General features: G+C 42.0%; 2 protein-coding genes across 2 annotated transcripts; both read left to right on the top strand.

The window, feature by feature from the left end:
• Window positions 1-613: 613 nt before the first annotated feature.
• On the top strand, window positions 614-3,703 carry LOC121656366. The gene is made up of 3 exons (XM_042011418.1): window positions 614-1,074; window positions 2,912-3,613; window positions 3,655-3,703. Exons 1-3 carry the CDS (start codon window positions 614-616, stop codon window positions 3,701-3,703), a joined length of 1,212 nt encoding a protein of 403 aa, XP_041867352.1.
• A 30-nt stretch (window positions 3,704-3,733) lies between these two features.
• LOC121656297 lies at window positions 3,734-5,032 on the top strand. The gene is made up of 2 exons (XM_042011328.1): window positions 3,734-4,182; window positions 4,796-5,032. Exons 1-2 carry the CDS (start codon window positions 3,777-3,779, stop codon window positions 5,011-5,013), a joined length of 624 nt encoding a protein of 207 aa, XP_041867262.1. The 5' UTR covers window positions 3,734-3,776; the 3' UTR covers window positions 5,014-5,032.
• The last annotated feature ends 8,730 nt before the right edge of the window (window positions 5,033-13,762 follow it).

The following is a 13,762-nucleotide window of genomic DNA, read 5'->3' as shown; positions in this document are numbered from 1 at the left end:
TTGTTATAACCGTACGGCTGGTTGTAACAAATGGGGGCTCGTCCTTCTTGTTCTCGGGTTTTTGTGTTCTCGTTGGGTGCGCCGTGGTTGTTCTTTTGAGTGCGCGTTGGGTGGTTTGTTTTGGTTGTTCTTTGTTTGGTGTTTGGCGCCTGCGGCTGTCTTTGTTGGCGGAGGGAAGAGCCCGCGGTGACGTCGTTGGCTGGGAGTGGAGTTTCGTTTGGCCGGGGTGAGTTGATTGCTTTTTGCGGCTTAGCCGGTCGGTTGCAGGCTCGGTGCCCCGGTTAGGTGTGGAGACGTTGCTCCTTTGGGCTTCGTCTGTGTTTTTTTTTGTTAGTGTCGCGGGGACGCGGTTAGTGTTCGCTGCGCCAGCAGTGATCTCGGGGGCACGTCCGCGGGGTTTGAGGGGGTGATCTGTGTAGATTGCCTCGCGTCCCCGCTGGTTTTCAGTGCGTAAGTACCCGCCGCTGGCCTGCGTGAAGACTAGGGTTGAGCTTGGTGTTAGGTTAGGTAAGTTTTGTTAGGCAGGTGTGGTAGCGGGGCATTGGGTCTGCTGCTGTTTGTTGGTGCCGTTTTTGCCGTTTGGCCTGCGGTGTTTGTGTTGTGTGGGGAAATCATGGTGACTGTGTCGGAGTTTTTTCGCTCTCCTTCGCTGGAATTTTTGGAGGAGTGTACAAAGGATCAGCTGCTGGAGATTGGTCGTTATTATGGCGTTGAGATTGATAGCAAACGTCTTAAGGAGAATTTTAAGGCCATCCTGATTGCCAATTTGACGGAGAAAGGTGTTTCTTTGGCTAAGCCTCCGTCGGATTCTTTGCCGGGTGCAGCTTCGTTACCGCCGGGTTTGACGTTTGAGCAGCAAAAGGAATTGCTGCGCTTACAGTTTGAGATTGAACGCGTGAAGCTGGAGTCAATAAGGGAAAGCAGGCACAGTGACGCTGCGGTGCGCTCGTTGTCGGGTTCCTCTGCTGCCGACACTTTTGATGTTCTTGGTAACTTGCGCCTTTTGCCTCAGTTTCAGGAGAACGATCCGGACTCTTTTTTCCTGATTTTCGAGCGGTTGGCCGACGCACGTAAGTGTATGGCAAGCCGAAAGGGTCAAAAAACGTCTTGATTTCCGCGCGATAGCACGTAAAAAACGCGCGTTTGTTTGGGAAAAACGCGCGTAAAAAGCGTGCACTCCCGTTTCCCAGTGTCTTTGAACGCGCGCGCACGTCCCGTTTTGATCGCGTCCCGTTTTGAACGCGTCTCGTTTTGAACGCGCGCGCGCGTCCAGTTTTGAACGCGTCTCGTTTTGAACGCGCGACCGCGTTGCCTTTTGCATCGCGCTATCACGTAAAAACGTGCAATGCCGTTCTGTGTTTAAATTATGATAATGAATGTCACAGTTCCCACCCTGAAGTTTTTGCTCTGGCAGACTAGACTGAATGATCGCTGATCCACAAGAACTGTTTATCAGCAGCCTTCACTAGAACCGTTGTCTATTCAGCAGTTAGAGACAAAGCATGCCTTTACAAAATCCTTTGTGTAATTAGTAATAGAGCATTGAAAGCCTTTTCACTTTACCAAATATATTTTTGTATTTATTTTGATGTATATAAACGTTTCCTTTTTTTTTTGTAACGAGTGGTCGACCGTCAGATATATCTTTTGCCAATCATTTCAGCTGAACAGATAGCGCTGAGGTAATGTCGCTGCCTTTAAAGTTGCTCTTCTCTTTTGTTAGATGACGCCGGTTCAAATCTCAGCCCGGACATTACAAATTTTTCACACACTGAGCCTTATGCTACTTTTATTGTGTCACGGACACCTAATACCTGACCTCATTCATAAAACACTCACTCTGAATACAACCGTAATTCTTCGTTAGATTTTTAACTTTTAATATTAAATCAGATCAGACGTGAAGACCAGCCTTTCAATGGATTTGTGCTGCCATCTACTGGCGTGTAATGAAAACTATATGTTTTTGTATATTTGCTGGTTTCATTACTTCACTCAACTAGACCTGGAAGAGGCTTGTCAATTTATTGTCAAGTCATATGGTCACAGTAATTTATGCATGCATAAAATCTAAAGTTGGCTCACAACACTGATCTGATTTAATATTAAAAGTTAAAAATCTAACGAAGAATTACGGTTGTATTCAGAGTGAGTGTTTTATGAATGAGGTCAGGTATTAGGTGTCCGTGACACAATAAAAGTAGCATAAGGCTCAGTGTGTGAAAAATTTGTAATGTCCGGGCTGAGATTTGAACCGGCGTCATCTAACAAAAGAGAAGAGCAACTTTAAAGGCAGCGACATTACCTCAGCGCTATCTGTTCAGCTGAAATGATTGGCAAAAGATATATCTGACGGTCGACCACTCGTTACAAAAAAAAGGAAACGTTTATATACATCAAAATAAATACAAAAATATATTTGGTAAAGTGAAAAGGCTTTCAATGCTCTATTACTAATTACACAAAGGATTTTGTAAAGGCATGCTTTGTCTCTAACTGCTGAATAGACAACGGTTCTAGTGAAGGCTGCTGATAAACAGTTCTTGTGGATCAGCGATCATTCAGTCTAGTCTGCCAGAGCAAAAACTTCAGGGTGGGAACTGTGACATTCATTATCATAATTTAAACACAGAACGGCATTGCACGTTTTTACGTGATAGCGCGATGCAAAAGGCAACGCGGTCGCGCGTTCAAAACGAGACGCGTTCAAAACTGGACGCGCGCGCGCGTTCAAAACGAGACGCGTTCAAAACGGGACGCGATCAAAACGGGACGTGCGCGCGCGTTCAAAGACACTGGGAAACTGGAGTGCACGCTTTTTACGCGCGTTTTTCCCAAACAAACGCGCGTTTTTTACGTGCTATCGCGCGGAAATCAAGACGTTTTTTGACCCTTTCGGCTTGCCATATAAGTGGGACAGTTCGGCGCGCGCTCTGTTGTTGCAGTGCGTTCTGGTGGGCCGCGCTCAGGAGGCGTTTTCTGTGCTGTCCGTGTCGGATAGCCAGGATTATGTTAAGGTGAAGGCGGCTGTTTTGCAGGCTTATGAGCTGGTGCCTGAGGCATACCGACAGCGGTTTCGGTCTTGCGGAAAGGCCGCTGGGCAGAGTTATCTCGAGTTTGCTCGGGATTTGAAGTTGCATTTCACGCGCTGGTGCTCAGCTGCGAAAGTGGCTGATTTTGAGCGGCTGTGTGAGTTGATTCTCTTGGAACAGCTGAAGGATTCGGTGCCGTGTGTGGTTGCCACGTACATCTGTGAGCAAAAGGCCGAGACGGTGGCTGTGGCTGCGGCGCTGGCGGATGACTATGTTTTGACTCATAAGTCCCAGTTTCTGTATAGTGATGGGCCTTCTCCGGGTAGTGGGCGTGGTGAGTGCCGAGCTGCGTCCGTGCGTCGTGGGGATGTGTCGTCTGACGCGCGTGCCGGGGCGGACGTGTGCCACTACTGCCGTGAGAGGGGCCACTGGAAGGGGGATTGTCCTGTGTTGTCATCTAGGGGGAAAACCTCGGCACAGAATGTTAATCCGACCGCGTTTGCAGATCCGGGTGGTTCTCCTGTTGCCGCTGCTGGAGTGTGCACTTCATTTCCTTTGCATGTCCCCGACGCGCTGGATTCGTATGCCCCTTTTATTCGGACTGGGTTCGTGTCCTTGACAGGTGGCGCGAAGACTCCTATTCGGATTCTGAGAGACACGGGTGCGTATGATTCGTATGTCGTGGGTTCGGTTCTCCCGTTCTCTTCCCGTTCGGCTACTGGTGATTATGTTGTGGGTCGTGGCATGGGCTTGACGACGTTGCCTACTCCGTTGCATAGAGTGGTTTTGGACTGTGAGCTGGTGCGTGGGGAAGTGTCTGTGGGCGTGCGGGCCGCGTTGCCCGTGGATGGAATTCATTTTATTTTGGGGAATGGCCTGGCGGGCGGCCGTGTTTGGTCTGCTGATCCCTTCTTGCTGCGCGCTGCCGGTTCGCTTGTTGGTGACAGTGGTGTTTGTGTGACAGCCTCCCCTGTGGTTGCGCTGTGTCCGTCTGTTCAGGGGGGTGGGTTGTCTCCGCCTCCTAGGGTGTTTCCAGCGTGTGCCGATATGCGTGCTATGTGCGCGGCTTCGCTGGATGCGGTCGCTGTGAGGGAGGACGTTGCTTTGTCTGTGGCAGATTTTCCTCTTGAGGTGTCTCACGAGGAGTTGGTCCGGGAACAGCGTGCTGATCCGTCTTTGACAGTGGCCTTTGGTCTGGCTGTCCCAGGGGCGGCAATAGCAAGCGTGGCGAGTGGGTACTTTGTGCATGATGGTTTATTGTTTCGGAAGTGGACATTTGGGGGCGACCGGGCGCGTGAGGTTGTGTTTCAGCTGGTGGTTCCATCTATATTTCGCACTGTTGTCCTCGGAGTTGCTCATGACGACTCTGGTCATTTTGGTGTGCGGAAAACATATTTGCATCTCCGCAGGCATTTTTTCTGGCCGGGGGCGAAAAAAGATGTGTCTGCTTTTCTTAAAACGTGCCGGGTCGTCCGTTCCGGTGCCGGATGACCCCTGCTGTGTTCGGTCGGGGCGTGACATTGCTAGAGCTGATGCGTTGTCGAGGGCTCCTGTGGTTCGGTCTGTGGGTTCCCTGGTGTGTGGTGGTTGCCCTGTTTCTCACCTTATCTTCCCCTTTAGGTGCCGGTGGAGGTGATGGTGAGGGTAAATTTGGTTGGGTGTTTGTACACGTTTGTTTTTGTTTTGGTTTTGTTTCGGTGGTTCACGGGGATGACTCCCCATGACCCCCGTTTTTATGGGGGGTGGTGTTACGACCCCTTCTTCTTTTGTGGCTTTGTTAATTATGTTTGTGTGCAGGTGCAGCTGGAGTATTCGGCGGGGCGTATATAAGACCCGCCTACAATCGGCCTGGGTTCTTCTTTCTTTGCTCCGCTCCCAGGCCGGACCTGCGCCGTTGCACCTCGCGTTTGTGTTTGGTTTAGTTCTACATCATACAACACTGCCTGCATTATATTTGTACACACAACCAAGCACGCCCTGACATTACTGATATTGCAGACAATCACACTTCATGATTATATTATTTTGTCTTAAGTTTTGGTTTAATAAATAATTATAATTGGTTTTCTTGGTTGTTCGGCGTTGTTTTGTTATAACCGTACGGCTGGTTGTAACAGTAACTAATAATTTTACCCTTACTGGTGAAAGTCAGCATAATGCTGTAGCCAAAGGGGCATGGCATATAACACAACAACATTGGTGATTAGTGTGACTCAGTCTTCCATGCTAAAGCCAAAATAACTGATTGATTTTGTCTAATTTTGCAAAAAAGAGTAAGGTAAGAAACCTAATTTAAACTGTGTGAATGTGGCTCAGGATCATGTTTCCTCCTAATTGTCATGACTCAGTGCTGAATATCCAGGTCTCATAAAAAATATAGCTACTGCATGTGAAGTCATGTCACTCAGAATTACATGTGTTTTTGCAGTTTTACACATTTCTTTTTGTATACCATGCAGTGACAAAACCCTGTCCTGTAGTTTTGTTCTAATAACTTGGTATATTATTTTATTATGCAAAAAACCTTAAAATGTTTTAGAAAGTGAGACATAAAAGGTGCCTGAAGGAACATGTAATTTACATGCATTGCCATGGGATCATGGTTAAATATCTGTGACAGGAAGCAACAAACCCTTTGCTTTATATTCACACCGGTACACACCTGCAAAAAATGATCATGTGATATGTGCATACAGATATCTCTGAGTAAATATCAATGAATGTTAGGACAAGGCTTTATTCTACAAGCTAATACCCCCAAAATCACTGGGGGACCCAGTGGATCTGTTTTTACACAAATTATTTCAGCCCTGGTTACTTGATTGGCCTTGATCATAAATGTTTCTGCTTAATGTTTCACACATTACCAACAGATGAGTGAATGTCCTCACCAACTCCTGACACATTTATGAATTGGCTTCAACTGCAGCCTAATCAAAAGTAATTCCCTGACACATATGTTGCATGTAATAAGATAAAGCTAACACCGTGGCACATGATTAGAGCCTTAAAAAACTGATTTGCTGACATTTTAATTCACACGATACAAACAGAACTGTCTCATCAGCCTGTGCATTCACTTTACCCACTAAGCTTGTTTTTTTCCTCCACATAAAGCTCAAAATCGTTAACTCACTTGAAGCCATGCTCATTTGGAGCTGCTTCATCTGTAGGACTCAGTCTGTCCTTTCTCCTTTGTGGTGAGAGGCTTGTGGGAGTGAAAATAATACGGCCCCAGCAGCAGTGTTAACCCTTATCATTGCCCTGCACACATCAAAGCTGGGAAGTGTTTCTCTCTCGAATGACACGTCAATCCCACGGTGTCCCTCACGCTGTCATCCTGCTGGAAAGTTTTCAACATGAATGGGGAGCAACTGAAGTCCCAAAAAGGACACTGTTATGAATAATTTTGCCATCAGCTCTGATTCATTTTCAGCCTCCCAGTCGGCAACTGGTTTAAATGTATTTTTATAAAAATCAAACTGCAGACTGATAACTCATCTTGGTGATTACTTTTGTATAGATTTTGGATAACAGAGTCCTCAAGCAGTGCTCCAAACTGCAGTCACCTACAATGCAAAGAGTTTATTTTCACAACTGAGATAATTCTGTAACATTCACACGTTCTAGTTGCTGTTTTGCAAAATTGTTCACTTTGTTTAAACATATATTTCTGTTAACTTTCTTTCCCTTCAAATGATTTTACCGTTTCACTTTTATTGATGCAAGTGTGGAAGATACATTGAGTTTGGTGTTGTTTACTGCTGGTGTGCAGCTCACTGTTGCATGAAGCTACTTTGTTGAAACAGAGCAGTTTACAATAAAAGCCTGTAGAGGTTTTGTTTGCAGGTGTGTGCTGGTTTTGTTTTCTGAAAAATTTAACTTCTCAATGTTGCACACACCACCATTATTTCAGTAATGGGTTTTCAAGGGAACACAGCAGATATATTTGGTTCTCTTTGTTGAAGTTTGTGTTGCGTTATTTTACTTCCTGAACGCACTGGAAGATTTCCGATAAATAAAACAACAAAGTCAGACACACACTGCTTTAAATGATGGGGAACAATAGCAGGAATATTTTACAAATATTATGTCTGTCAAGGTTTGAACGATTAAAAGTACATTATTTTGTTCAGTCAAGAATGTTCAACTAATGATTCTTTGAGTCTGCTAAATGTTATGTGAAGCATTATTATCAGATATTTAGTTTTCGTTTTCATTTGTTCTTCTTAAATCTATTTTACATGGAGAAACTCTTTGCACTTCTTAAGTTTTTTTTTTTTTTTTTTATGGGTAAACCTCTGAGGCATAAATCTTCCTCCTTGAATCTTACAGTTAGCTGAGAGTTTGATAGGAGGCCAACCCGATCATTAAGGTGAATTTGCATCAAATCCACACATATAGACATGAAACACATGTGTCATGCAGTGTGAAAAGCACTTCCCGAAGGTCTAATCATCTCTGAGTCTCACCCCTGGAAACCCACTTAAAAGTTTTTCGGGTTTGTAACGGCAGAACTTGTTTGCAGAAACTGAAATTCTGGACAATTTTGATGCAACATCTAACAAATCTTCCTTTGGCCATTTTGATGTGCACATATACCCTTCCCATTTTTACATGCATATAGGATTATCTAGAATATGTTCCTTATTTTACAAGCAGTACAATGAAAAATGGGTTTTAATTATAAGGTAGAAGGGGTGGGATGTGCAGGCACATATTTCACATCCCTTCCCCATGATAAATAGACTCACTTCTGGGAGTAAGGTGTTTCATCCAGTTTGTCCTCCCTCTATACTGTATTTGATGTCCCTTCTCTGTTTGTTTATCCTCCTCTCATAGCTTTACTCCTCCCTTATCATTTTTTCCTCCACCTTTCTTTCTCTCCTGCTTCTGCTGCTCTTTCTCACCCCTGTTCTTGTCCTTTTCGTAATCTCTCTGCTGGATCCTCTGCATCCTAAATCTGCCTCCTTTCTCCTGCTCTGCCTCCCCTCGGCGTGTGTCTGAGTGCGTCATTGTGGGTGTTTGGTCAGGCACCACACTCCCTGCATTCAATCGCTCATTTCTTTATGTGTGATAATAGTACAAGCCTTGGAAGTAATGTCCCTGCGTGGGAAGATAAAATCAATAAGGCTTTATTCAGCTTGTGGATCCTGTGAATGTGTGTGATTGTGTCTGCATATGAGCAAATATGCCTGTGTGTTTGAGCTGCAGTGATGGATTTAAAATGCGTGTGCCTGTGATGTGAATTTTGATTTGAAATAATCGGCGAGACCTGGGTGTTGAGATGAGCTCCTGCAGGAACTGATTAGTTGATTACTGAGGAGTCTGGTTTTCATATGCAGCTTGTTAATAAAACTCCAAAGCCTCATCGGGAGCTGACTTTTTGCATGGTGGTTGTGAAAAAGTAGCTCTTTATTGTTTTGGTCAGAAGGAATGATTTTTCATATTTTCAAGATTTCATGTGTTTGCTTTGATTTATGGCGGTGAAATCGAGTTGAAAAGAAAACACTAAAAGGAATTTAAATTACAAAAAGCCAAATTACTCATGGATAAGTGTTACTTCCTGAGAAAGGGAGCTGTTTTTTGCTTTCTCAGTACTTAAACTGTGCAGGTTTAGGCAGAAAATAGCTTTTGGATTCACATGAGCATAACATGTGTCTTTGTTTAAAATCATTTCATCTTTATAGTTATGTCTGTTTTGACATAGACCTTATAAAAATGCATCATCTGGATTTAAATTTATTCTATTCTATTTAAAGTTTGAGGAAATTTGAGTTTAGACACCCTCAGCCGAAAAGGATGCACTCATTGTCAGTTGTACAGAGCAGAAAACAGTGGAAGCACACACAAAACACTTTTTCAAAGCGATTTGCTGACTCTCTTCAAACATGCAAAAGACACGCACGTAAATTTGTTCCCATCAGAGGTTCATATTTAACATTTTTTATAATGTACTGCACACCTTCATCTCTAATCACAAAGTTAGAGACTTTAAAGGCAAGACACGTAGATAATGTACTATTAATAGTGCATGGATAGCAGTTATTTTGCAAAGAATTATTTCACCTCACAATCTTAATGTGCTGAGGTTCTACTCCTGCTTTTTTCTGTTCACCTGATGGCTGGAAATTCATCAGATGTTGTTCCTGCTGTGTTTAGAAGGAAGGCAGCTTCATACAGCTTTAAATTCCTCCTGCTGTTCATCCTTCTTTGTCATAAATATTTAATTTTATTACATTAATATCTAAGATGAGATCTACAAGAAATATTAAATTGTTACTTTGTAAAGAGAAAACTGCTGCTAAAAGCTGTTAAACTTACAGCATTTTAGCAGAACTTTAAAAAAAAATACATTTTGTGCTTAACAATGTGATAATCGTGATGGAAGTTTTTTTTTTTTTTTTTTTTTTTGCTTGTTTTTGTTTTTTAATTCTGAGACTTGTGGATCAATATTCTCTAATATTCAGCTTTAAGCAGTTCACCTCAACTCACCTGCTCCTGATGACTCATCCGCATCCCGACCCATAAACAGCTAAAACTCTGCCAGAAAATATTTACTCCAAATCTGGTTAAAACGGGGACATTCCCATTCCCGGAGTTATTAAACACATTTTCACATGGACAGTTTCACTTGGAATGTCTCCACCTTCAAACTTAGCCACATCCATCTTGACTCTGTTAGACGCCGCAATCAGTTGCAGCTTCTAAAGAGCCTCTGTCTGGGGATGCTATTACCTGCAGTAAGGGATGGTGGAGGAAGATAACGATTAAAGGGCCTCCATCATTTTTCCTCCTATTCCTGCACATTCAACAAATGGAGGGAACTCAGTGGATGAAGGGGGCTCAGACCTCCTCCACCACTGTTTAGGCTGCACGCTGCCCTGCGTTGATAATTGACAGAGCTGTATTGACATCCTGTTTTTAGCCACAATAAAAGAAATCACCCCTGTTTATGGCTGAGATTGGAGACAGACACCTTTGACACTGCACAAACAGCAGAAAAGCTGCAGCAGGAGTCCAAAAATATAGACTACAAAAGAAATGAAAGATATTCATCAAACAACACAAAAAGGGTTATTGCTGCAGTTCAAGCTTGTGTTGAATTAAATGCTGGGTACGAGTCAAACATTAAAGGCTCTTGTTACTGAACTGCCCTCATTTTTATTCCCTCATCATTTTGAGCGTAAAGGCTGAGCTGCTGCAACAACAACCAAGAAAAACAAGACAAGGCGAATCAAAATGCTACTTAGAGGCTCTTGTGCGGCAGAAAGCTCTCATTACACCAGAGCTCCTGTCAGTTTTTCTGTGTTACTTTTAGAGAAAAGCAGACCTGCACTGTGATGATTAATGCAACCAAAATAGCAAAGTTGGCACTGAAATTCTACTAAGAAACTCCTCAAATTAATTTTGGTGAAGTTCTTTATTTAACCCCTCGTACTGGGCAATTTACCATCAGAGTTTAAACACACAAGCTCTCTTTATAGAGCTTTTTCTTCAAACTTGCCCCAGATTCTGTTTTCTCAGACTGTGATGGACAGTAATTCTCACACCTAATAGTCCCCTAAACTTGGTATGATTGGGTACTATTCAATTGGGGATTGTAACATTCCAAGTCCAAGTTTGCTCTCAAGCTGCACGTAGTCAGACAAACTGAACCTTTAGGATAATGTATTCCCCTCCTCGCCTGAGGCCATGCTGCACCAAGAATTACTGAAGGGGGACACAGACAAACAGAAGAGAAAACTATTGGTCAATGCAAGGCAATTTCTGCTTCTGCCACCCGTGTTGGTGTCCTCCAACTGCAAGTGTTTAGTGACAATAAATGTAACAAACTGGTTCAACTAGAAAGAGTTTGAGTGAATGGTCTCTTAAGATTTTAACTGTTTGTTTTGCTGAACTTATTTAACAAAGACCTTATCGTTATTTTATGTTATTTTATAGCTCTCAAAATAGAGACATCTGAGTTAGCCCTTATGTGTTTAATGTTTCTTGTTAATGTTTTATTTATTTTTTCTTTCAAAGTAATTATAAAATCATAACGTATGTCAGTTGGAAAACTGCATTTTAAAATATTCTTAGTGAAATTAACATAATTACAAAAAATATTATTTATTGTATCCCAAATGTCAGAGGGAAACCTAAATGATATGAACTTACGTTTATGTGCTGAACCATCTTTTTAAAACCTGAGTGTGTCCTGAAACAGCTTGCTCCTGAGAGTGATGAGGTTAAAATGACATTTCATTTCATGCTGCTGGGAAGATGTTTTAAAAGGTCAGCTTCAGAGCCGAGACACCGGAATAAAAGGGATAAAATTCAATGTGCATATTGATTTATCTTTCACCATAAAAAGTCATTTTTCACTTATGGGCAGAAACTGGGTTGTAGTTAGAAATTTTAGATCTGGATGGGTGGTAATGTTTGTTGACTGGCCGGCTCTGTTGAGCTGAAGTGGTGAAGCTGCAGAAGGGTGCAGTGAATCCATGTGTGCTTGGTGATAAATGAATTTTACAAGCTTGGTGTTTGCATATAGATTTTCTGCTTGGAATTTAGTATTTTGCTCTTAAAATGAAAACTTGCTGTGTGGTATATTTTTGGTTCCTTTTTATTTTAAGGAGACACCCTTTTATAGAGTTTTTAGACTTTTGTGACATGATATTGTTTTTCTTTCCAACATATTTAATTTTTACTCATGTATTCTTCACAATCTTTACTCAGTAGATTTGTTTGTGTCCTTTAGAGCAACTTAAAGTTTACTCATTAGAAATATTTACTTTTTTTTAATGGTGAAATATGTAGCATACCAATATTTTAAGTTAGTCTGCATCTTCTCCAGTTCAGTAAAAGCAATTTCAGGTGATTACCAATATTTTTATAATGGCTACCCACAAGTAGTCCTTCCCAGCAGTAGCCAGAATTCATCAGTACCTGTTGATAGCCAAAACCAGGACTTTCATCAGTTCTTACCAGTTTTGTATCTCAGGGGGTTTGGTCCTGCAGCCTCCAACAGCAACACGTAGTAAGCAGGCCCGACTAGGTAAAAAGCATTAGTAAGTTTCAGTTGCTCTTATTAACTAGTAATTTGACTGTAGATGGATTAGTGTTGCTCAGTGTTCCCCCGTGGTCGTTTTCAGTGGCAAGTTTAAAGATTCAGCGTGTAACGAAATCAATGGTCAGTGACAGAAAATCCCATATGTATCATTAAAAAATGTCTTTTTTTTTTATCAAATGACCTTACTAAAATAAGCATTTTTTTTTATTTTCTTAGAATGAGCCATTTATATGTACTTCCCATGGGTCCACACTCAGAACATGGATGTAATTGTCAAATCGTGGTAAACTTCTAACTTAAATAAAACACATGAAAATAACTTGAAAGCAAATAATCATGAAAGTGATCATGAAATCTCAAGAAGTATTTTTCAATATTCTTTTTTTTAATTTTCTCTAGACAACAAATGAATTTTCTTGTTATCTAGACATAACTAGGACCTTTTTCTTGTTATAATGGGATAATTTATCTCAAGAAAACAAAGTTTGTTTCCTCAATCTGATGTCTTGTGTCCATTGCTGGCTTGACTGTACTGAGGCATCCGAGTACAGGGATGCCCAATGGACCCCCAGTTGAGGTTTTGGGAGAGAAGAAGATAACGTCTAGGTTCTCATCCAAAATGAAGGACAATCCCCCTCCCCACTGCCCCACATCCCTCCTAGACACCGACAGCCCTATAGAGTTCCATCCAAAGCATGAAGGAGCTATTGGAGGTCTTTGATTCCTGCAGTGGTTAGACTGGAATCCAGCACTGCTCCCAATAGACCACAAACTCACTCCATAAAATATAATTTATGGATTGTATGCATGGATTGTCTCCTGGCTTCCTCCCACAGTCCAAAGACATGCATGTTGGCCGATGTGAGTCTTTAAATTCTTGCTAGGAGTGAGTCTGATTATATGTTTGTCTCTCTGTGTTAATTCTGTGATGGAGTAGGAACATCTCCAGGCCTCTAATGACCCTGCATTTGAATAATCGTTTATCTCGAGAAAAGAAAAACTTTTTCTCATGATAATGAGATAAATTATGCTGTTGTCAATGTTAAAAAGATGTAAGCATGACTGCTCTCGACTTCTGTGCTGTCCTCTGCTATGGGGTGAATATAAAATTGATACTGAATTGAATGAACCTCTATAAATTTCAGTGAATGGTAATTCAACTTCAAATATTGCTAAACACATTTGTCTGAAGTGCAAACAAGCTGTTTTATATTTGTTGTCAGGCATCTCCACCGTACTTAGTCACTTCTATATACACTGATACATCATCATAGCATCATGATACTGGCATACATCAAATTTTGTGTCTGCTGCAAAAATGAATGCTTTGGCATTATTTATCTGTAGTTAAATAGATCTATCTGTGAGTCCTGTATGTCTTGGAACAACATTGACTCAGTTCACACCACTAAATATGGATGCCCCGACCTTTCCATGAAATTCACTGAATACTCCCCAAGGCCCTGATCTCTTATTGATCCTGCCCTTAAGTGCACTTCAGGTACGAAGGTACACAGAGATGAAGAGGCTTCGGAATATGGAGTGTAGAATAAAAAAAACTGCAGCTCAATATATGGAAAGTTGTCCGGATTACAGTGTTGATCAGACAGGAGAAAAAAAAAAAAAAGAAAAAATCATTGCCTGACCTTACTTGACAGAAGTATGAATGCTTCAG

This window comes from Melanotaenia boesemani, chromosome 17, assembly GCF_017639745.1.
Source record: "Melanotaenia boesemani isolate fMelBoe1 chromosome 17, fMelBoe1.pri, whole genome shotgun sequence".
NCBI lineage: Eukaryota > Metazoa > Chordata > Actinopteri > Atheriniformes > Melanotaeniidae > Melanotaenia > Melanotaenia boesemani.
Note: the sequence above shows the minus strand (reverse complement) of the source record. Positions and strands in the feature narration are given on the sequence as shown.